This window comes from Schistocerca americana, chromosome 1 (assembly GCF_021461395.2).
Source record: "Schistocerca americana isolate TAMUIC-IGC-003095 chromosome 1, iqSchAmer2.1, whole genome shotgun sequence".
Taxonomy (NCBI): domain Eukaryota; kingdom Metazoa; phylum Arthropoda; class Insecta; order Orthoptera; family Acrididae; genus Schistocerca; species Schistocerca americana.
The window spans coordinates 705,379,365-705,404,746 of record NC_060119.1 but is presented as its reverse complement, the minus strand read 5'-3'; the positions used below and the strand labels follow the sequence as shown (position 1 = coordinate 705,404,746).

At 37.5% G+C, this 25,382-nt stretch overlaps 1 protein-coding gene across 3 annotated transcripts in view; it reads right to left on the bottom strand.

The window, feature by feature from the left end:
* The window catches only part of LOC124609730 (USP6 N-terminal-like protein), a 130,452-nt gene that overhangs the window by 53,965 nt on the left and 51,105 nt on the right, over positions 1–25,382 (bottom strand). For all 3 annotated transcript variants that reach the window (XM_047140097.1, XM_047140096.1, XM_047140098.1), the window contains 2 exons: positions 19,130–19,276; positions 6,704–7,028 (listed from right to left, as the gene is read on the bottom strand). In XM_047140097.1, the coding sequence (XP_046996053.1) occupies positions 6,704–7,028; positions 19,130–19,276 (472 nt within the window). The remainder of the gene's footprint in view (positions 1–6,703; positions 7,029–19,129; positions 19,277–25,382) is intronic.

Genomic DNA, 25,382 nt, shown 5'->3' with positions numbered 1-25,382 from the left:
ATGATACTCCATCTCTCCCAAGGAGTAGTTTGTTGCGAATATGATGACAGTCGCCTACTGTATACTGTAGCTGTAAATTAGTTTGTGGACCAGCTGCCAAATGCACTCCATTAGACATTGGTGGTTGGTTGTCTAACAATTTACTAAGTCTGGTTTCCGATTAGGGGAGGAGGGGGAAGATGGATGAAGAATGCACTGAAACATGTTAACCCGTACCAATAATAGTTAATAATGAACTTGCACACTGTTCTTCCAGTTTTTATCTCAGTAGTCTGATTAATTTTTTGCCTTTTTGATGGCCGTATTTTTTTCACAAAGATGATTAATTTTTCTGTGTTTTGCAGAGTATAAACACTGGTAAAAGAGTTATTACCAAGAATTATGTCTGGGGCTGAACTGAAACCCCATTTCAATGTCCCATTTTATCCCATGATAAATATTCTTCACTAATGGGATTCACTTTATGTCATAGTCCCTTTATAGAACTTATTTATGGGTAGATTTACCAATAACGAAGATGATAAATGTTTTGGCAAATGTTATATGCAACTTTCTTACAGATAGATGTTTTCAATATGGGACATACGAAAGTGTGCTATGATGTACAATTTAAGAAGTACAAGGAAGGAAGATTAGGGCCCACTGTGTTTCCAAGAAGGTTGTTAGAGTTGGCTGAGAAATATAAAATCATGAATTACGGTTAAAGGAGACAGTACATAGATCAGATGGTTCAAGTTTACATGTGCAAACACAAATGAGAAATTAAACAAGAGAAGATACACTGTGTACATTTTATGATATTACATTTAGCAGATTTACAAGAAAAAACTGATTTTTGAGGCCACTGATAGTGGTGGCTGTTTTACACATCTTTAATTGCTTCTGTACTACAGAAAAAAATGCAGTAACTTATTGCTTAGGCAAGAAGTGCTCACTGCACAACAGAATCATTATGCGTGTTCATAAATATATTTAAAAAATATGGTCCAATTCATCTTTATGGTGACCGTGATGCAGCCATCTTCTACAACTGTTTCTATATTTTGTTTTAAACTGGCGAATGGCAGTCTTTATGAACACAGTGACTAGAGGGAAAACCTATACTAACCTCTACTAGATTTGTCTCATTTAGAAGTGGTAAGTAAACAATTACAATGCTCTGTCTTCTTACAGTGGAAAAACAGAACAAGTAGCACAATGGTTTGCCTTTCTTATTTTCAATTGCTACTTTGTGTTCCTACATATTTGATATTTAAGTTTGATGAAAAAGTAGCGTCTCTACAAACAAAGACATATTTTAATTACGTGTGTGTAATTTGTGTACCACTAACAAATTTCATGTTATAATGCTTTCTGTGAATTTTTATGATTTATTACTGCTGTTTTGAGTAAAAGTTTTAAAAGAATCTGCAGATCTGCTTCAGAACCATGGTATACTTTTTCCACAGTAATATGTAGATATCTATCTATTTTATAGAAAGTGACTCCAAAAGCAGATTAAAAAAACTGTTACGACATAAAGAAGGAAAATTTGTCAGATTATTTTCCTCTGTCCTGAGTGTGGTCTGCAGTCTCTGTAATTAAGTTTGCTTCAAAAGGCCTGATTATTCATTTATATTATGACTAGTTTCAAGCTGAGGCCTATCATCAGATGACAACATTTACATTACTGATGAGTGGTTCTGTGTCCGAGTGACTACATGTCTTCTAAAAATCAAAAGGTTCAGTCTGAACCGAGTAATTTCTATAATTTTTGATTAACTGATCACTTCTTTCACTTTTAGCAATGTCTTGTGTAAGTGAAACGTCAAGTTGCATTCTAGAAGTCTCCCTATTACTGGCTGCATAGGTCAGTTAACTGATCAAAAGACCAAGAGCATACCACCTCCAATAGCAGCAAGGTGCTCAACTCCACTTTCAGGTGGATGGCAGCTTTATTTTAAGATTACATATATCTTTGAACTTTTTACTTTATGTCCAAAATGTCTGAATCTCATATACATATTGAGTACACTGTACTCTGGATATTGTGGAAATGTAATGGATTAGTTTGGCATGAAATCAATATCAACTTCGTGAAAGCAAACAGTATACTCCAATGATGAATTTGCATAGTGTTTGACAATTGGAATTCATCGTCAATCTCTTCCCATACAGGCTTGGAAATTCCGTTGTTGGTAGACAGTCATGAAGTTTGAGGCAACAAGAGCTTTGTGTATTTTGTCGCTATCTTTAGCCTGGGCTTGTAGCAACAAGGGGGAGGGGGAGGGGGAGGTAGGTAGGTAGTTAGTTTTTAACATCCCGTTGACAACGAGGTCATTAGAGACGGAGCGCAAGCTCGGGTTAGGGAAGGATTGGGAAGGAAATCGGCCGTGCCCTTTCAAAGGAACTATCCCGGCATTTGCCTGAAACGATTTAGGGAAATCACGGAAAACCTAAATCAGGATGGTTGGAGACGGGATTGAGGGGGAGGGGGAGGGAGGAGAGGAGCATATTCCATTTAAGTGTAGTTTCAGTCTGCTGCACTCTGTGTTCTGATCATGTGCTGGATGAACATGTTACTGAAGTATAGTCAGTGCATGTGGTAATTGTAAATCCTGTGATTGAAAATGCCTTGTAAAGAAGAAAAGTCTTCCTTAATGATCCTAACATAGCATCGTCCATGCAACCAGTGGTTCCACTTTATGCTACATTAGCGGACAGACTACACTGAAATCACAAAGGAGACCAATAATGCCATATATCAGGAAGGCATACAGATTGTACTTTGGCTATGAAATTGGTGACCAGGACAAGCCCTGGGCTCCTAATGTATGCAACATATCTTCTGTTACGAGTCTTCATTTGTGGTTGAATTGTAAAAGATCTTCATGGACTTTGCTATAACTATGATCTGGCGAGAGCCATCAAACCATGAGATTGATTGTTACTTTTGTGTGACAACTCCATTAACACATGGTATTTCCAAGAAGAAAAGTCTTGCTTGACCATCCTAACATAGCATCATCCACGCGACCAGTGCCTCACGGAGATGGACTGCCTGTTTCTGTCCCTTGTGATTGCGACAATGAAGAAGGCAGTGAAATTAGTGCTGCTCCATCGTTCTTTTGTGATTAGTGTACAGAGACTCACAAAATAACACAGTGTGAACTTAATGACAGCGAGAGACCTGGAATTGCTGAAAGGCAAAGCTGAACTGTTGGCGTCAAGACTACAACAGTAGAGTTGTCTTGATAAGATGCTAAAGGTAATAGCATTCCATAACTACTGTAAGCCATTCCTTCCATTTTTAGAAAGTGAAAAGAACTTGGTATTTTGTGGTGGTGAACAGGATCTGCCACCGACTACTACTGTGATCAGTGGAGGTTGTTCATTGGCTCCTTCAATGTAAGTTTGAAGTGTGTGATACTGCACAATGAAAACATGTTACTATTGATTCCTATTCGGTATGCACCTTACATGAAAGAAAAATATGAAACAATTGTTATTGAGATTGAACTACGGTAACTTTAAATGGTAGATTTCTGGGGTCTGAAAGTCACAGCCATATTACTTGGGCTACAACATGACTACACCAAATTCTGTTGCTTTGTGTGCCTCTGGGATAGCTGCATCAAGAAACACTGGCCAAGTGTCTATCGCTTAAACAAGATCTCACAATGTTACGCATGAAGCACTTCTCAAATCTAAGAACGTAATTCTCCCTGCACTTGACATGAAATTGGGCCAAATGAAAAATTTTGTTAAGGTCATGCTCAAAACTGGGGAAGGATTTTTCTATCTGTGCGAGAAATTTCCAAATCTTAGTGAGGAAAAAATAAAAGAGGATATTTTCATGGGTCTCCAGACCCACAAACTGTACCATTCTACAGGTGTCTTATCAAGACAATTCCATTAGCTTGGGATGCCTTTGTTCAAGTGTAAACAAACTTCCTAGGAAATAAGGCAGCAGGAAACTTTACAGGTCTTGTGGCAAATCTTCCACACTGCTACAGTAGAATGGGGTGCAAATAGATTCCCACTTGGACTTCTTTCCTGACAACTTCGGTGCTGTAACCGATGAGTACAGAGAACACTTCCACCAGCAAATTTCAGACATGGTAATGAAATACCATGGAAAATAGAGCACATCAACGTTAGCAGATTATTGCTGGATATCAATCAGGGTATCACCAGCAGAAATATATGAATGCCAGGCAAAGCAGCTGTGCCTGCAGTGACCTTTCACCAAGGGATAACTCCAAGCTAAATAAATGCTTAAGCTTATATAGGCAATAACGTAAGGCCATCATAACTTCAAAATGAGAGCTAATCTTGCATTTTCTTTATCAGCACTCCTGAAAACATGAATAATGGCTGATAGTTGCCAGAACTAAAGAATATTGTAGGAAAGGAATGTAAACAAAGATGTAGCCATGTGAGGATGAATTCCCGCTGAAACTAATTACAGTGAAATAATAAAAGTTTCCTCAAGGAATGTTTTCAAGAATCCTAAATTTATTTATCTCGCTTATAAGTGTCAACTACATCACTGTAGATAATGTTGCAATCAAAAGCGAATTCCACTGAGCTGGAAGGAAGCTGTGTAAATAGACAGACTTATTTTCAGATATGACAATTTGCCATTAAGAATTCAACTATTTTAAAGTTCAGCTTACATTCATAAAACTTGCATACTCTTAAATGATTTACCAACACACTCAATGAAGAAAGCCTTTAGAAATGTACAATGCAAGAAACTGTCAAGCTAAAAGGCATTTTATAACACAGAAATGAACAATTGTTTAAAAAAAAAAAAAAAAAAAAAAAGACTATGTTTTGTAATTCATGGTGGTTACCTGAGAACAGTGACAACACTTCAGGAAGGATGGGAAAGAAGAAGGAAACTGAGATCATGCTTCCAAAATAACACACTAATACTAAAGTGTGTACTAGGTGCCTCGTATTGTAAAGCATTTATTTTTGAATGAACTCAAGTGTGGGTTTATTTTGTGAAATGTGTAAAAAAATGGTGCAGTTAACCATCACCAATGGAAGAAATGAATCACAATAATAAACAGGAAGTACACAAAAAATAACTTCATGCAAACTTTAATACTGACTGAAGTATATCAACAATTAGAACATAGTTTGTGTTAATTATTTTTTTAAATAAGGAAGACTTTGTACAATAAATATTGAAAAATATATTAACACAATAGCACAGTGCAGCACACAAAGATTGACAACAGATATGCTCAGGACACTCATTTTACAAAAAGGTATGAAATGAAAAATACAAAAGTAAGCAGCTCATGCATGTTTTCACTTTCATGATATTGATTATACCTTAGTAACTGAAACCTAATGTTACTTAACAGTGAAAATCTGGGGTGGGGTGGAGAAAATACAGCTGTAGGAATCACAGATCATACATTATTTCCAAAGATTCAGAAGGAAGCAATGGAACTGTGAAGATAGGGGAGATTACAATCTTTTCTTATAAAAGTCTGGATTTATTTTTAAAATCTTAAAAACCAATAGAATGGGCAAATATGTCAATGTATCTTATTTTATAAATTTGCCACGAACCATACACTTTCTTTGCAATTTTGACACCATTCAGTTTGCTCAAGATATGTCTAATGCCCTGATGATCCTGCAAATTCAGAACAATTTTTCCGTTTTTGTAATTCATATGTTTTTTGATCCCTAGAATAATTCAGTCAATTGCCTGGGCCACTTGTTGGATGTCATTTTCATTGCATGTCATTCTACATCTGCCACTTGAAGTTTTCTAGTTTCTATTCACTGTTATTCCACTTTTTGATGCACAAAGCCCTACATACAACTTTTTTAAAGACTGCCGCATTACAAATTGCCCGGTCTAGCCTAAATTATTGGAACACCTTGACACTGCCATTTTCTGTTACTTTTTATGGAGTGTGGTTTTATGTTTACCCAAAATAGGAATTTATTTAAATGTGTCTCTTTGTTAGTGAATACTACATAATTATTTCTAGGGCCTTACTTTTCACCTGAAAACTTTGCTAATCGGACAACTAAATGTAATTTGGCATGTTTTTTGCCAATGCTAACACTCATGGAGTTTCTGTAGTGAATATCAACCCCACTCTTAAATAAGTTAATGAACCCAAAAATTAGCACTGTTTAACTTTTTAGAATTTGTTCATTGTTCGCAAGATAAAGCACAAGGCTACTGGCTGTGATTCATACAACTAGTATACACAAAAGATAAAATAAAGGTACTACTAATGACAATAAATTGCCTTTTTTGCATAAGTATTAACAAGGTACTGTGGATACATGCCAAAATCTACAAAGGGAAGAAGCAGGCAAAAATTGCAATGGATTAACAGCAAAGTACTTTGATAAATATTCATATATAGTTTTCAACACTACACTTTTGCACACAAATGGTATCATCAGCACTCCAAACAGGACATTTTGAACAATGCATTACTACAATAATTACTGATGTGAGCATTGTATTAAAAAATTACAAAATGCACACACAGGCACACAAACAAATTCAATAATAAATAATTACAATTACCAAAGATTTACACTTGTGTAATTCCCATGCAATGCACACATGTCACATTCTCATGAAATATTACGACAATGGAAATATTTTCATGAAATGTATCTAATAATGTGTATGATGGTCAATATCAGAGATGAGTTACATAAAGCAACTTACCACTCAGACCATCACCAACTGACACTCTTGAATTTCTATTGTTGCTATTTGAGTTGGTAGAATTGTGTTCAGCTACTGCTGCATCTCTTCGCAAAACAACACTTTCTTTGGTTGCTTTCTCAATTGCACTAAATTCATGGCTCCGCCGACCCACTTTTCTTTCAAATGTTGGTTCAGAGAATTGTCCAAATGGTCGCTTTGGAAGTTCATGTGGTGGGGGTGATCCTGCATAATCCAGTTTATGACGTTTCAGTTCTGCCATTGACTGTTCCAGGTTCACCATCACTACATCATCCTCAAAACCAAAGTCATGCTCCAGTTTAACCTTAAAATCAATAATGTTACATATATCACAACATATAACAAACAGGCCAACACTATGTCTTATGTGACAACAAAACAGTAATGACACGTAACAGGAAACATTAAAACAGACACATATATGATTTGATCTTAACACTGAAGATAAAATTCTGATACATGGCAAATTAGAATTACAATTGGAATTTGGTTATTTCATGTTTCAAACATAAAGAGAAATTTTGTTGTTGTATTTGGTTGGCTAGCTGCAATGTATATTTTTAATTACAAAATTACATACTTCTGTATGGTAGCTTACTAAAAGACTATATGTCATTACCAAAAGAAATACTTCCACTGAATGTGGATGAGCTATGAAGGTCTTTGTGTGTACTGATATTACTACATTATGTGCCAGCAATGGGCCATGTCTCTCTCTTTGCACATTGCTCACACTTTTAACTACTTCAAAAATTACATAATTAAAAGATCATGAAAGTTGCTGCTTTATTTAAAAAACAAAAAGACAGAATAAAACTGGCCATTTCGCCATCATAGTTATGCAACTTACTCAAGAGTACATGATTTGGAGAAAGGAGAACACCAGACCAGGGTGGTGAAGGAAGAGTCAAAGCAACTCCAAATTGTAAGTTCAGATACCTGCATGATCTGGCAACACTGTAGGATGCAGAAGTGTTGTCTTTTGTCTGAGCTATTGCAGTGCTGCATCTGCTCATGGTTTAATGCTAAGCATCACACAATTTAGAATAAAGCCGTAAATTCGAGTCACCTCATTCCCCCACCCTTTTTTACTGCATTTTGTTTGTGTGCTAACAGTATCAGTATGATGGAATCTCAAAGATAATTTGCTTCAATTTGTAGCCCACCAGAATACAGTAACAGGAAAACCTTCTGAGTAAGAGTTCTTAGTTGCATCAAGATCAGAACAGTTTCTGCTCAACGAGTTTCCTTGTCCTACGGTGGCCGCCAGCAACTGCTGTCTGACCAGATAAGGTGGCAAGGCGCACCTTGGGCACATTTCTGCTCTCGCATTGATAAACCTAAAATTGTTTCTTATTACAGTTCAATTTTCTGCAAGAAATAACTTTGATAAACATAGTAACAAATGCACAATTACAAAAATACGTAACTTGCTGCTATGGGCATGTTTATGAATTGACATTTTCTTATTTGGTGTTCTAGTACTTGTCTTGCAGTTATGAATTGGGTTATACATATTAGAATCCTATAAATGATGTTTAAGAATTATAAAACAGAGTTGCAAGTGGAAAATGTCTAACATTTGAGTCATATTGTTCACTTTCGGCCTAATACACAGGCGAAGGCTGCAGAGGCAGCTTGAAACATTTGTCATGGGCAATATGATTACTGTTGGACAAATCATGTCAGAAAACACTTTCCACATTCACGAAGACTCAACTGACGTATGTGACGAACTGCGATCATTTAACCTCTGTGTGACATTTGCTTTCGATAGCCAAGGTTCAGAAGTCAGGTTTGGGAGTACTACATACTCTAATTCAAAGCAACAAAAATGAAAGGGGCGACTACTACTGTGTTTTTGTTTGAACATCGTCAGTTCACTCGTTGAACATCCCTACGCAATATTGTTACTTGTGAATAGTCTGATGGCCTTATGTTTACTCCTTGAGAAGAAATTACTGGCTGAACCCATATGAAAGACATTTCCTTGAACAAAGGGCAGTGCGAAAAGATAATATTTTGCATCTGATGGAACTAAAATGGTACTGTGTTGTGCATTATGAACTCCTCCATCACAAGCTGGTATTTGTTGCAAACAATTGAGACACCTTTCAGTCACACTGTAAGAGAAATGACCAACAAAAATGTGTCAATGCCACTATATGACAACACACACTGCTGATTTCACAAACAAAACTATCCGGGGGTATTTATCACTCATGCACTACTTGAGATCTTGTACTCTCAAATGTTCACCTTCCCTGCTCCTTATTTAACAACCATAAAGGAAATTCCTTTCCAGGCAAAAATGCACTTCATATCTTGCTTGGTGACAGCTTTATTGCCCCTGTAACTAGCTTCTGAACCTTGTCTACTGAATGCAAATACTGCACAAATGTTACACTGTCATGGTTCATCATATATGTCAGTAATAGAAACTTTGAGTGTGGAAACTCATCCATGCCAGACGTTCTTTCTTAAAATGAGAAAATTCTTTTCTGATGTTATTTATCTGACAGCACTCCCCCTCACATGTGGCACAAACATTTAAAGCAGCTTCACAGCCTTCACACATCAATTAAACCCAAAACAAACAGTAAGTTGCCAAAGTTAGAACTTTTTCCACCTACAGCTATTACATAATGCTTAAATGATGTTCATAAGATTCAAGTATGAAAAAGCCAATTCATAACTGAGAGACAAATACTAGAACTCCAAATAAGAAAATGACAGTTGATAAACACACTCCTAGTAACCTAAGCATGTTGTGTAACTGCAGAGTGTTCACTCTGTTTACAGAACTTACTTTGTATGGAAAATCATACCACCATAAGAAACAATTTTATGCCTACCAATGTGAGAGCAGAAATGTGCCCAAGATGCACCAGGTTTCGTTCACCTGGCCAGGTGGTGGCTGATGTCAAGTGGCCGGGGGCTGCTGTATGGTGAGGAAACTCTCATACAGAAACTGTTCTGCTCTTGATGCAACCACTAACACGTTTGTGGAAGGTTTGCTATTACTGGTGGGATAGAAAGTGATGAAAATTTTCTTTAAGGTTCCATCACACTGATAACTTGAGCAGACAGCTGAATGTGGTTAACAAATATAAAGGAATAAGGAGACTTGAACTAGGGACTTTATATCTACATTGAGGGACATTTAGCACTAGACCAAGGGCAGGTACAACACTGTGACAGTTGGAGCAGAAGACAGTATGTCACCCTGAAACTTTCACATCAGACAGTGTTGGCAGATTGTGCTGATGCCCAGACAGAGAATTCTGAGGGGTTGCCAGTTTTAGTGCTGTCGACTGTACTTGCAGATCAGCTTTAACTGGGACTAGACTTTCAACTGACTTACTACACAGTTCTCTGTCACAATCATATAATGAGACATCCAGCAGCATATTTAATGCTACAGTGAACATTAAGCACTAATCTTCATACTCGGAAACCCACCAAACAATGCATGGAAAACGGTCCTTTGTTGTACTACTACTACTACTACTACTACTACTACTATTCATTCCCTTTCCTGTTCCACTCACAAATGGAGGGAGGAAAGAATGACTGTCTATAACACTCTGTATGAACTCTAATTTCTCTGATCTAGACTCCGTGATCCGTACGCGAATTGTATGTTGGTGCTAGTAGAATTGTTCTGCACTCTGCTGCAAATGCCGGTTCTCTAAATTTTCTCAACAGCATTTCATGAACAGAACATCGTCTCCCTGCCCCAGGGATTCCTATTTGAGATCACAAAGCATCTCCTTAACACTTCCATATTGACCGAACCTACTGGTAAAAAATCTAGCAAAGTCATTTTGATTTGCTTCAATGTCTTCTTTTAATTCCCAACCTGGTAGCGGATTCCAAACACTAACAGTACTCAAGAATGGGTTGCCCAAGTGTTATATACGTGACCTCTTTTACACACGAGCTGCATTTTTCCAATAAATCAAAGTCGACCATTTGCTCACATTTGTCGTCACGTGCTATTCCACTTCACATTGTTTTGCAATATTATGCCTCCATATTTAATCAACATGACTGCCATGCAGCATACCATTAATACTGTGTTTCAACATTATAGGATTGTTTTTCCTACTTGTCTGCATTTGTTTTCATTTTTCTAAATTTAGAGCAAGCTGCTATTCGTCACACCAAACAGAAATTCTAAAAACAAAGATGATGTGACTTACCAAATGAAAGTGCTGGCAGGTCGACCTCTCCTTCCCTCTTTCCTGATGAGGCAACAGTTTGTTGCGAAAGCTTGAATTTTGTGTGTATGTTTGTGTTTGTTTGTGTGTCTGTCGACCTGCCAGCACTTTCATTTGGTAAGTCACATCATCTTTGTTTTTAGATATATATTTCCTACGTGGAATGTTTCCCTCTATTATAACCAAACAGAAATTCTGTTTAATAAGTCAACCTGTACCCTCATACAGTCACCCAATGACGATACTTTCCTATATACTACAACCGCAGATTGCTGGTCACCCTGTTTGTCACATCATTTATGTATATAGATAATAAGAGCAGTTCTATCACTCTTTCATGGTGAACTTCTGACTATACCCTTGTTTCTGATGAACACTTATCAATGAGGACAATACACTGGGTTCTATTACTAAGAAGTCTTCGAGCCACTTGCATTTCTGGGAACCTATTCCATATGCTCGTACGTTCGTTAACAGTTTCCAGTGGGGCACCATGTCAAACTGCTTTCCGGAAATCTTGGAATATTGAATGTCGCTGTTGCCCTTCATCCACAGTTCACAGGATCTCATGTGAGAAAACGGCAAGCTGAATTTTGCATAAGAAATGCTTTCTAAATCTTCACTGATTTGTGGATAGAAGCTTTTCTGTATCCAGGAAATTTATTATATTCAAACTGAGAATATGTTCAAGAATTCTGCAACAAAATGATGTTAATGATATTAGACTGCAATTTTGTGGGTCCATTTTTCTTTTTCCAGTTGATTGGGACTTCGCACTGGGTGAGAAATATGTGATAAATGCAAGCTAAGTAAAGTGCCAATGACACAGAGTACAATGTATAAAACTTATTTAGGATTCTGTCCAGACCTGGCAACTTATTTGTTTTCAATTCTTTTAGTTGCTTCTCTATGCCATTGAAGCCTATTACTATCTCCTCCACTCGGGAGTCTGATCGATGGTTGAGATCTTTCACACATACCTCTCTGTTTGGAAGTAATAATCACAAATTAAAACAAGTAAAATTAGCAAAAAGTCCCAGAACCAACTAAGCCCATTACTACTGGAATGCTCATGGAATACTCCTTCTCTAAGTATGTGATATAGACTTCATCTGAGTGTGTATAAGAATGCTGCATGAAAATCTCATATAATTCTCAGCAGAGCAACTGAAACTATTAAGGTGAGAAACTTACCAAACAGAGTGTTCCACACTAGCTGACAAGGGTCACAAAAACATTCCTAATTACAGTGAGTGTGTTTTATGAGTAATTACAGTCTTTCCATCCCTTGGGAGCAGGTCATTAAATGATTTGAGTATTCTTCATTAAAGAGTTCTGTGAAAAAGCTAGCACTGGAATGACTGAGGGAGGGGGAGGGGGAGGAGATCAATATCAACAGGTGTGATGCGTCATGAGAATTTGACTTCTTTTAAACAAAAATGAATAATGACCAAGCAGAATTTCAGAGTTCAACAGAAAGTCATGATATTCATACATCTGGCTCAATATTCCGGAATAACTGGATTTCCTGAGACCATCTATCACATAATATGCTTACTGTATGTATGTAGAAAGAAACATGTATTTCAAGCCACTGATGATGCTTTCCAAATAAATGAAGCAAAACGCGTATGGCAACAAACAAACTGCCTTCATTTAGTTGCATAGACGGTATATACCTCCACGAATTTAGAACTAACGGAAAGATAGAAAACAAATAAAAATGACAAAAATTTTATATTTCTTTTTATTTTAAATTTATAATATCTGAAGTTCAGAACTCAAGTATGATGCAGTCAAAGCAGTCTCATACAACTTTCAAAAATTCGAGAATATTGAATTTGAAGTTTTCAGAGCGTGTTTTAAGATCCCAAAGAAAGATCGATCTTTCAATAGGTTATGTGATAGAATTCACGCTTGGCATATGAGTGGCCTGGGTTCAATTCATGGCCAACGCAGATTTTTAAACAAAGGTGCATATTCTAGCAGCATTTCCATGGTGCATAAAATAATAAAAGTGAGGAAAATAACAATCAAGTGCTTCTGACTGGTAATCAGAGGTACGAGTCTTGTTTCATTATATCTTTTCAGTTTGAATACCTATGTCATTTAAATATAAAAACCTTAAAAAGAGATCTTGTTTTTTGCTAGATGCCACATAACATAGAAAATTATTTTTCTCGTCCAGTAATTCTGGGTTTTCACTGTTGAAATAGTTTTCACGAAAATATATTAATCTATTTACATTCTTATTTATGTACAGTGGAGGTTCTTTCTCTATAAAATGCAAACAAATTTTTCTTTCATATATTTTGTTTCTCTTGTAGGAGAACACTAGTACGAAAAAATACCAGGCCCTTGTGTAACCTTTCAGTGTCCCACTAAAACAAAGCAAACAACACAATAAAGATCTTGTTATTAAATTTTCCCTGAGACATTTAAGTCTCATCTTTATCTACGATAATGATAGAAGCTGAAGAAATGAATTTAAATTTGTGCCAAGGCCAGGACTTTAACCCCGGTCTCCTTGCTTATTAGGCAGGAAGGAGACTGGACTTGGGTAGTCTGTGCAGCAATGTTGACAATAGTGCTGTGGTGGTGTAATGGTCAGCATTCCTGTCTAGTAAGCAAAGAGACGCAGGTTCAAGTCCTGGCTGTAGTATAAATTTTATATTTGTTTCTTCAGCTTGCATCATTATTGCAGATAAAGATGAGACTTAAATGTCTCAGGGATAATTTAATTATATGATCTATTAGATTCACCTCAGGTACAAGCCTTCCCCATTATGTCCAATGCTGGGGTGCTATTCCAATGCCAGAGAGCCCCCGGCAATAGTGACGGTTTAGGGGGAAATTAAACTGAAGACATGAATTTGAGTTTGTATTGGGGAGGGCACTGGACCTGGGCAGTCAGTACAGTGATGTTGACCATAGTGCTGTGGTGGTGTAATGGTCAGCATTCCTGCTTACTAAGCAAGGAGACCCGGGTTTGAGTCCCAGCCATGGCACAAATTTTAATTCATTTCTCCAGCTTCCATCATTATTGTAGAATACAATGAAGACTAAATGACATGAAATCACAAAATCCATTTCCATACTAGGAGTAAACTCAACCAGAACCTTTCGTGTTAACTGATGCTGCCATAGTCCTTCGTCTCTGTGCATCCACAGTGTGCAACATACGTGGAAATTTTGAACTCCACACTCGGCACAATCTATAGATCATTGACACCATAGACTCACTCGTGTCATGGTTGGTCACTGATTTATATACAAGCAAGAAAGGCGCATGCACATTTAGTAGTTGATTTTGACCAACAAGTGGCTAGTGTAAAACCGGCTTTAGTGTGGTGTGGTGCCTGCACTGGCTGTTGGGTAACTTAAGTCTGCAGCAAATAAAAGCTCCCCAACCAGAAATGCCCGAAGTTTCCTTGATTCTGACCGAGCATATTCTCTGAGACTCAGTGTTTGAATTTAAAATGCTGATGATCGATATTGTTGCTGAATATGTTACATTGGAGACACACGCAAAAAGACAAGACAGAGTTATAAGTGGCACAAGAAAAGGTGGCGCCTGGGCTCCTTCGTCATGTACTGGCTTGGTCCGGAACACTTCACTTACACTGTCCTGTTTTTCCATTGTTGCCGCAACCTGACAGTAGCCTTGTCATAACTGCACAGTGAAGCCAAATGTTCAAAGTTGTGTTGGCGCCTCACTAGGAAGACACATGAAACCAGGGAGTTTTCAAATTGATGTTACGCGTTTTTCACAGCAGATAAGAATTTATGGCATACAACGGCAAAAAATGTAAAATCAGAGAATGTACAACTGAAATTCCACTAGAGTATCAAATAAAACTTTAGAAAGTTAAGAAACCTCAAATGCAGTACCCGTCAGCTTGTCAGTGCCTTGACATTCTCATAGAATCTCAGATGTTGAAAAAGTAGTCAGTGAAGATTCCTCATCAGCTTTAGTACTGAGTAATTACGAACACAATGTCCATTATTCATTAGATTTTATTAGTTGGATAAAAACATTGAAAATTAATGCTTCTGATTTACTGGTTGGCTTTGACGTCATCTCCTTGTTTACTAGAGTAACTGCTGCTGATAACAGCATTATTTAAGTATACAATAATCTCTACTTACTTTCTGTTTGATAGCCAATATTTTGAATGCACTGACAGTGTCACCATGGTAGCACTCTCACCCACAGTAACCAATTTATTTATGGAGGACTTTGAAAAAAAAAAAAAAAATCAACATCACAGTTTTAAAACCAAGTGTGTTCTGGAGATGTCAATAACATATTTATAGTTTGGACAATGGTGAAGATAAATTGGGAGTTCCCTGAGCATCTTAACTCCGTTCATGAAAATATCAGATTTACCATGGAATGGGAAATGGTTGTCTGTGGACAGTTTTTAAATGTATTAGTTCAGCGTGAGGAGGATAGGCTTTTAGGCTAAGTGTACCACAAGCCTACTCATAACAATTTTTATGTGCAGGCACCCATCTGCCACTATTCTTCACAAAAAATGAGCACACTTAAAACCTTTGGTAAAAAGGGCCTCTATGCAAGGTCTGACACCAACAGCCTACAGGATGAACTGATAGATTTGGAAGAAATATTCAATAAAAATGAATATACAAAACACCTCGTTAAGAGAGCACTGCAAGTGAAAACACCAGACCAATCAAAGGAAGAGCAAGAGGAAGAAATGTGGTCTATGGTCTTTCTAGCGTATGCGGGAAATGTTTCTTCAAAAATTGCCAGAATAATGAAGAAGCATAAAATGGATGTCATCTTCCGACCACTGGCCAAGGTGGCAGCTTGCCTGGGATCTGTGAAAGATGGCCTGTTTTTATGAAAGGTGGTTATTTATTAAATTCCTTGTCACTGTGGTGCAAGTTACATAAGAAAAACTGCTCACACTGTCCAAGAATAGTGCATTCTAACACCAGAGACACTCCCATCTTCTACAGCCCAACAAATCAGCAGTGGCTTTACACTGTATTTCCATTGGTCTTTCTATGGATTACGAGAAAGTAAAGATACTAGCCACAGCCTCACTTTACTGGGATTCAATGGTCAAGAAAGCTGTGGAAATACAGTTAGCAGACAACATGCTCAACTGAGATGAGGATTTTCTGCTTGACAAGTCATAAAAAAACAACTTATTTTGTTACAATTGTACAGCCACCACAAGTCACATGTAACTTTTTCTTTACTTTACATGTTTCTCTCAGCACCTTCAGAACTGTGGAAATACAGTGTGTTACACCACCATACAATAAGGTAAATTCACAGAGTCAACTTACAACTGATAAGTTACATTATGTGACTGTGGGCCACTCATTACAAATATCTGGCAGCGTACAGCACCACCATCAGACAAAAAACTGAGTAAGTTTTTGTGTACAGATAATGTAAACTCTCTGGTCAGGTGCACTCAAAAAGATTAAAAAGCAAGAACATCTTTTCACGTTTAGTTTTTGCACTTTTTAAGATGGGATAATAAAGCGTATCCAGATCAATAATTATTTGGGCTATGTTGTGAATCTGCATCGATATAAATTTTCTGCACTGTCAGTAATTAAGGGCCTGTATGACCAACTGGTCAAAAGTGACAGTAACTTTACTAGATGGAGGTAACTGGATGCATACAAATCACAGGAACGAGCCATAACCTAATGAATTTAACTATCTCTTCCCATGAACCCAATACAGGTTACTGTCTAATACATTATAAGTTTCAGTCATCTGGTTGAAATGATAAGTTCAAGATAGGCTTGCAAACATTTTGAGTGAAACTACTTTAGTACAATGAGCTCTTCTTCCATTCTCAATCCTGTTTCAGATTCCCTTCTGACTAGTGACTCATAATCGAATGGTTAAATTGACAGATAGTGCAGAGACTAGATATTTCTCTAGAGGAAGCACGAAACTAAACAACTAAAAATGATGGCAAGATCTTTGCAAGAGCCACATACTTCATATACAGGTAGACTATCAATAGGAAGCGAAAAAATTTGGTATGCATTTTATCTCTCACAGAACATACACATAAAGGAGAGTGAATATAACTGCAAAGACCTTCATATACATGTTGACTATTGAGTACAGGCACGGCTACTGGTTTCCATACTGGGAAAGGCTGCAACACTTACTAATTGGACCTAACCTAGACTCTGGGTTACGCTACAGATCAATCTGTCAGAACCAAAATTTTAGAAGGGAGGGGGAGGGGACGGGGACAATATTACACTCTAGCCAAACATTTACATACTGTATCTTTTTTCAGTTTTATAATCAACTACTAAATAACATCAAAAGCTAACTCCAAGATAAAATATACAGATAGCTTATTTATCCCTAAATGTCACATTTCCCGACAGTTTACCACAACAAATTGTACTAAAAGATGCACTTTGGAGAGATCTTTAACGCGGTGTATGTTAGCTTTGCTGTATGTGCTTAATGTTTTTGGTATTTTCATTTCTAAACTTCAGATTTCAATGTTTTGTGCACTCACATTGTGGTGTTTTGAGTCCACTTGATGAAACAGTGATGTTTCCACGAGGTCATAAATCTTTTGCTGTGACTGGCTGACACGAGCCATCTGAGCAACTGCACTGTATTTGTCATTTACACTTGTGTAATACAAAAATATGCATTTTAAGTGGTATGGCACACACGACCACTCAGCTGTATTGTGCACTGCTCTGTTTAAATAGTGTTTATACCTTTGCCTGGATTTACAGTTTTGTTCTTGATTCATGTTTACATCGGTTCTGGGTGCACCACGCTCCTTCACTTTCTCCCTAACCACAGTTACAAAATTTTACCTGATAAACTGCACAACGAATTCATGATGCATTGTTTTCGAACTCATGGTAAGCTGTTGCTATTAGCAAGAACATAAACTCACTGAACTCATGCATAATACATTCCCAAAAAGAAACTTGCTAATAACGTACGTCACCTGCAGTCATCTAGCAAGGAAACTAAAGTAACAGGGCATATTTCGGGCAGGGATATATTTCGCGTGCTTCTTTCTCTAATCATTTCTGAAAGCCTCACTAGGTGGCAATACTTACGTTACTGTAATCTTGTGCACTCTGGTGATACATCTGCAAACTAATTCCAACAGTGGATAGAACAGCCAATGGCAGAAAAAAAAACCTCTCTACAAAACTATCAAAATAATAATACTGAACATCAATTACTGATGCATCAAAGCATAAGAGAGATATAGAGAGATAGGGATTTGGTGGTGAAGTTACAGCAACTTTCTTCATTCCCTTTCAATGTACGCAATGGGACATGAAAATTGTGTGCAGGTTGGTAGGACGCCCTTAGGCTGAAACACCAGAGCCTTCCGCACGCCTGTAAGAGCTATATTCTGAGGAAGTCATGCCCCCAAACCTCTGCTACGCAGAGCTAAGGAACATTTCTAGGCACAATCTTAAGACTAGCTCCTACCCGTCTGAAAAATATCACTGATATCACATACCAACAGCTCCAAAAACATTGACCACAATTATTTAAATCTGTTTGGGAATATGTGAAATGCATTCTGATAATTTAAATTCTATAATACATTGTTGATAAATTTCTTTTAATGTATATTTTGGGGCGGCTTCACAAAAGAGACTTTAATTCGAGCCACGCCTGAATGAGAATAATTTATAAATGGACATCGCTTGTAACATGACTAAGTGCAAACGTACTATACCCCAAATGTATTTTGTATTATTCAAGATTAATGTTACCAGTCACAATCAGTTGAGAGGGTAGATCCACGAACTTCCATTTTACAGTACAACTGGACTTCCTACTAAGCCATTAATGTAAGAAAAATATTAAGCACAGTTTAAAAATCAAAACAAAATCGGAACTGCTTTTTTGCCAAGCAGAATACAAGTAAAGCTTTTTAACCACAAAGGTTACAAAACTATACTTAACACCCCTTCATCTCTAGGCCAGTATGTGTGTAAAATTGTAGGTAGTAAATACAGTTATATTTTCAACAAGGTGAAACTAAAGTATAATGAATTAGCATTTGAGAAAATGCTAATATTAGAAGTTATTAAGCCAATTTATGTTGTAACAACACTAGAACTTATTTTACAGTGTGAACCACATCTTATGAAAACCTGTAGTCTAATAAATATTTACCTGCAGAAACTGGAGAATTTCATCCATGCCAAGATTATTGAGTGTGCGCCGATGCATGCGAAGTAAATTTAAGGCCATTGCAGTGATAACACGTTCACCGATAAACAAATAAACATCCCATATTCGTAACGTCAATGTGAATGGAACCTTAAAAGAATATAGAAACAACAATCAATACCTTGAAGCAAAGACAGCCATAAAATTATGTAGCTCGCTTGAAAGCCAATGAAACTACAGTCCAAAACACCAAGCTTGTTATAAATGCACAAAAATAACAAAATTTAAAGATTTTAGAACAAAAAAAGTCCTTTCTTAAGGCGATAGAGATTTGCCTCTTTTTCCTTCTCATAGATAAACTGATTAATTGGTTGTAAAGAGACTACAGTATGTAGCCATCATGATCTGTACCCTCAAGATGCTCAGGTCACAATGACCTAGAAAAAAAATAATAGAAACCTTTCTCAGTAACAGAGGTCTAATTGCCATGGTACATTAAGGCCAATTGGCAAATGAATATGTATTCAGTACAAATGGGTGTTTGAAAATATTATGTTAGTAAAAAACATTGTAAATTTGTAGATGCTGAAGAATTGGAAAAACAATCAAAAAGGAAGGAGATGGTAATGCTTGAGGTCAGTGCAGGAGGGGAACAAGCTGGAGTCTCCTAAGCCTATACTGCATGCTGACCCAACACACTTTTGGGGTAAGGGTGGGGTTGGGGGGTGGCAGTGGGAGGTTTCTTATAATTAATAGCAGCAATGTTAGTAAACAGTACCCACTGCTATTCACAGTGGTTTGCACTGGAGGAACAGCAAAAACTTAATGGTATGCAAAGGTAAATTCAGCTATCCAGCACTGGAAACATGTTAGCAACAACATGCATAACTTGTGTGTCTACATCTACATACATACTCTGCCAGCAACAATATGTTCCATGCATGGTGGAGGGTATGTTGTACCACTACTAGTCATTTCCCTTCCTGTTCCACTTGCAAATGGGTCGACAGAAAGCAACTGTCTGTATGCCTCCTTATGAGCCTTAATTTCTCTTGTCTTCGCGGTCCACACATGAAATATACGCTAGCAGCAACAGAATCTTTCTGCAGTCAGTTGCAAATGCAAGATATAAAATTTTTCTCAGTAGTGTTTTTCTCAAAAAGAACACTTAAGTTCATGAAGCATCTCTGTCATATTTGTATGTTGATTGAACCTATCGTAAGATATCTAGCAGCACATGTCTGAACTGCTTTGATGTCTTCCTTTGATCCGACATTGTTGGGATCCCAAACACGTGACAGTATTCAGGAAATAATGGCGCAGGTGTTCTATAAGTCTTCTTTATAGACGAGCTACATTTCCCTAGAATTCTTGCCTTCCCTGCTACTGGACTTTACGTACTTGTTTCATTTCATATCACTTTGCACTATTACCCCTAGACTAAAAACATGTGAAAGTTTTTATTAGGAATAGGGCTACATGAAGATCTGGCTGGAAGCACTCCCAAGCCAATACTTGCGGGAGAGTGTCTCCTTCCATACCAACAATGACACTGACAAACAAATTTATAAGTCATATAATTATATGGTAATTCATGAATCTCTTTTGTCCAACAGCTATTTCATCATCTGCAAATATGAGGAGCACAAAAATGTTCAACAGCAGTTTCCCCCTCATGTCAGCCCAGGTAGCACACACTCAGAAGATCAACACACACTGGGTGGAGGAAGGGGGAGGGCAGCAAATACACTACTGGCCATTAAAATTGCTACACCACGAAGATGACGTGCTACAGACATGAAATTTAACTGAGTTGAAGAAGATGCTGTGATATGCAAATGATTAGCTTTTCAGAGCATTCACACAAGGTTGGCACCAGTGGCGACACCTACAACGTGCTGACATGAGGAAAGTTTCCAACCGATTTCTCATACACAAACAGCCGTTGGCCGGCACTGCCTGGTGAAACGTTGTTGTGATGCCTCGTGTAAGGAGGAGAAATGCGTACCATCACGTTTCAGACTTTGACAAAAGGTCGGATTGTAGCCTATCGCGATTGCAGTTTATCGTATCGCGACATTGGTGCTTGCATTGGTCAAGATCCAATGACTGTTAGCAGAATATGGAATCAATGGGTTCAGGAGGGTAATACGGAACACCATGCTGGATCCCAATGGCCTCGTATCACTAGCAGTCGAGATGACAGGCATCTTATCTGCATGGCTGTAACGGATCATGCAGCCACGTCTCGATCCCTGAGTCAACAGATGAGGACGTTTGCAAGACAACAACTATCTACACGAACAGTTTGACGACGTTTGCAGCAGCATGGACTATCAGCTCGGAGACCATGGCTGCGGTTACCCTTGACGCTGCATCACAGACAGGAGCGCCTGCGAAGGTGTACTCAACGTCAAAACTGGGTGCACGAATGGCAAAACGTCATTTTTTCGGATAAATCCAGGTTCTGTTTACAGCATCGTGATGGTCGCATCCATGTTTGGCGACATCGCGGTGAACACACATTGGAAGCGTGTATTCGTCATCGCCATACTGGCGTATCACCTGGCATGATGGTATGGGGTGCCATTGGTTACACGTCTCGGTCACCTCTTGTTCGCATTGACGGCACTTTGAACAGTGGACGTTACATTTCAGATGTGTTACGACCCATGGCTCTACCCTTCATTTGATCCCTGCGAAACCCTACATTTCAGCAGGATAATGCACGACCGCATGTTGCAGGTCCTCTACAGGCCTTTCTGGATACAGAAAATGTTCGACTGCTGCCCTGGCCAGCACATTCTCCAGATCTCTCACCAATTGAAAACGTCAGGTCAATGGTGGCCGAGCAACTGGCTTGTCACAACACGCCAATCACTACTCTTGATGAACAGTAGTATCGTGTTGAAGCTGCATGGGCAACTGTACCTGTACACGCCATCCAAGCTCTGTTTGACTCAATGCCCAGGCGTATCAAGGCCGTTATTACGGCCAGAGATGGTTGTTCTGGCTACTGATTTCTCAGGATCTATGCACCCAAATTGCATGAAAATGTAATCACATGTCAGTTCTAGTATAATATATTTGTCCAATGAATATCCATTTATCATCTGCATTTCTTCTTGGTGTAGCAATTTTAATGGCCAGTAGTGTATATATTAATAACTGGTGCTATATTCATATTATTTACGTTTAAAAGCATCAACAATTACCTTTTTCTTTAAATTTATTGGGACCCTGCCTCTCTCTCCCACTAGTTTGAACCAGCACCCATAATCCTCTTTTGGTAAATGCTGCTGTGACGTGAACAGAAAGCATTTAAAATACAATGCTTTTAATTGTTTGGTGACAAATCAATTGCTTTTTAAGTATTACTGTCACTTGTCTGAATTATTTTTTATGATAAATATTTGTCACCATTTGTTAATTTTCTTTGATTTATACAATTAATATAGTTTCAGAAAATGAATCATGTTTTGCAGATACTGTATTTTCCAATTCATTTATCTAGAGAATCACTTTTCATCCAGTCATATGACTTCTTCCATTCTCACATCATTGAGTGTTTCGTCATTCACTATTAAATAAATGACTATTCATAAAAATGGTCTGAAAGCTGAACTAAAAGCTAGTTATTGGCACTCAATAAAATCAAATAATGGAATGAAAGTAACATTAATCACAGATGATAATGGAGTACAATCAACAATGGTTTAACGCTCAGTTGCTCATGTGATAATTCCTGACGTGGTTACGCATGTGGATGACAGGTGTCCTCCACCTCCACACCATAAACAGTGTATTTCCACACTTTGGACAGTGTATATAAATGATTTTAGAAGTGTTTTATTTAAATCTAAATATAATACTTTTAATTCACAAATACAGTAAGGTATACATTAGGTGATAAATATTTTTTACAGTTGTTCATAAATAGCCCCAGGACCTCTAAATAGCAGCCAACTTCTCATTCTCTCTGTGAACACCTCTATCAACGATATTATCACCTGAGACATCTCAAGTGCAACCTGAATCAAAAATGTTCAAATGTGTGTGAATTCCTAAGGGACCAAACTTCTGAGGTCATCAGTTCCTAGACTTACACCTTACTTAAACTACATTAACTTATGCTAAGAATCACACACACACACACACACACACACACACACACACACACACACAAGCCTGAGGGAAGACTCGAACCTCTGGCAGGAGGGGCCACACAATCCATGACATGGTGCCTCAAACCACTTGGCCACTCCCACCCTGAAACAGTTTTTACTCATGCACAGGTAGCATGATTCAAGTCTGTTGCTCTTTGAGTTATCCAACAACTCTGACAAACTCATTCTAGAATGTCTTCGATATCCACACAATATTACAAACCAATAAAACTCTGATCTCTTATAACATCTGTTTCTTTAGCATCCCTTTCCCTAGAACAGTTAACATGAACTTCATTGATGTAAATTCTAGTACATGTTGCAATTAAGGAATATTAAATTTTCATTCAAGAATAACTTTTTAATTTCTATTTCTGTCTTTGTTATACGAGCTTCATTTTTTGGTTCAGGTAAATGTGTACTAACATTAGAAGCTCTTATTCTAACATTAGTAGGATATTTACTTTTCCTCCATTTAGCTATTCCATCTTTTCATATAAGAAATACATCCTCTTGAATTACTCCTTTCTGTGATTCAAATTCATAATTTTCTGACTATTCTTATTCTGTTCCTGAATCATGACCACTTTCATGTACACAATCCTTGTTCTCCGAGTCAGCAACACTGCTGTAAGGACCTTCATCATCCAGCTCTTGCAACCATTCCAGCCATCATCATGATCTCTGCTAAACTCTGTCCTAGGTTTTTCACTTTGACATTTATTCCACAAACTAAAAATATAGAGAATATTTACTTTTTGGAAGTACATATTCCAGGTAATTACCTGTAATCAGTTTAGATATGCCTAAAATTATGCACATTATTGCTTTCCTAGATTCAGTAAAACTTTAAAGAAACAAACACTACTTTGTTTCAAATTGTAGCAATAGTGCTCATGAAGATGACTAGTTTCCTCCAGGCTACAATAATGTTTCATGAACAATGCAAGCAGAGTAAATGAGAGACAATGATAGCTGAAACTAACAGATGGAGAGTGACAGAAAGTTAACAGCACCAAAACAACTGCTGAATGCACTAGGTCTCAGTTAACTCCAATGGTCGCTTCCAGCGGTCCAGAGTCATGCAAACATGGTAACAGAGTGTGTGCAGTGATGGTAGGGATGGGCTTAACTACGAAGTACCAATGTGTAAATGTAAGGAGTACTTCCTCATGCCCATGAACTCTTATACCTGCACCGGCTGTGAAATGTAAACAGATTTGTGTGTATTGGTTTGATTTACATGTCTGTAGCCAATAATGTAATTTTCTGAATAATATGTCTATGTTCAATACAACTAAATGGCGGAATAAATGTTTGAGGCCTAAATTCAAAACAATTTTAACTAATGGACATTAGACCTTTTCAGTAAAATGGAATGCAAACAGTCTACAAAATATGACAATCTTCTTTTCTCCTTCAAGTACCCATAAGGGAACTTTTATGCTCAACTTTGTACTGCCCATGATACATCAGCTTAATCAGTTACATGTCAACTGCACTGGAACAATTTAATCCACTTTAATCCACAGAAATACTTCAATCAATTTTAAATGATAAAAAGAAGAATTAGTCTATTCAGTATATTATTAAATGAATATGTAGGGTTATTATATGTTCGGGATTAGCCCAAACAGTCCTGTTTTTTAGTGCTGTCCTTGATAATGTCCAGGTTCCAAGAATTTTATGACTGACATGGACTTTATTAAATTTTTGGGTTGTGTGTTTTGACATCTTGCTTTTAAAAATTTTCCTATGGTCGGGTGTCTCTCAGTCAACCAGGCAGCAAGCGCTCGTACTGAATGGGAGGCATGGCTCCCGGTTCCGTCACAACTTTTCTCTTTCATGTTAGTCCTTTGGCAACACAACAGGGGCAACGTGTTAGTGTTGTTTGTGTATGTAAAGTAAGTCATCTACTTGTTTTCAATCATTTATCTGTCTTTGTTTTTTGTCTCACCTTTTAGCACTGCCCAAGAGAAAGTGTGTGTTTAATGTTAACCTCCAAAAGGAATACAATTTTTCAAAAACTCTGTATGATGGTAACAATGAATATACAGGGTGATTCAAAAAGAATACCACAACTTTAGGAA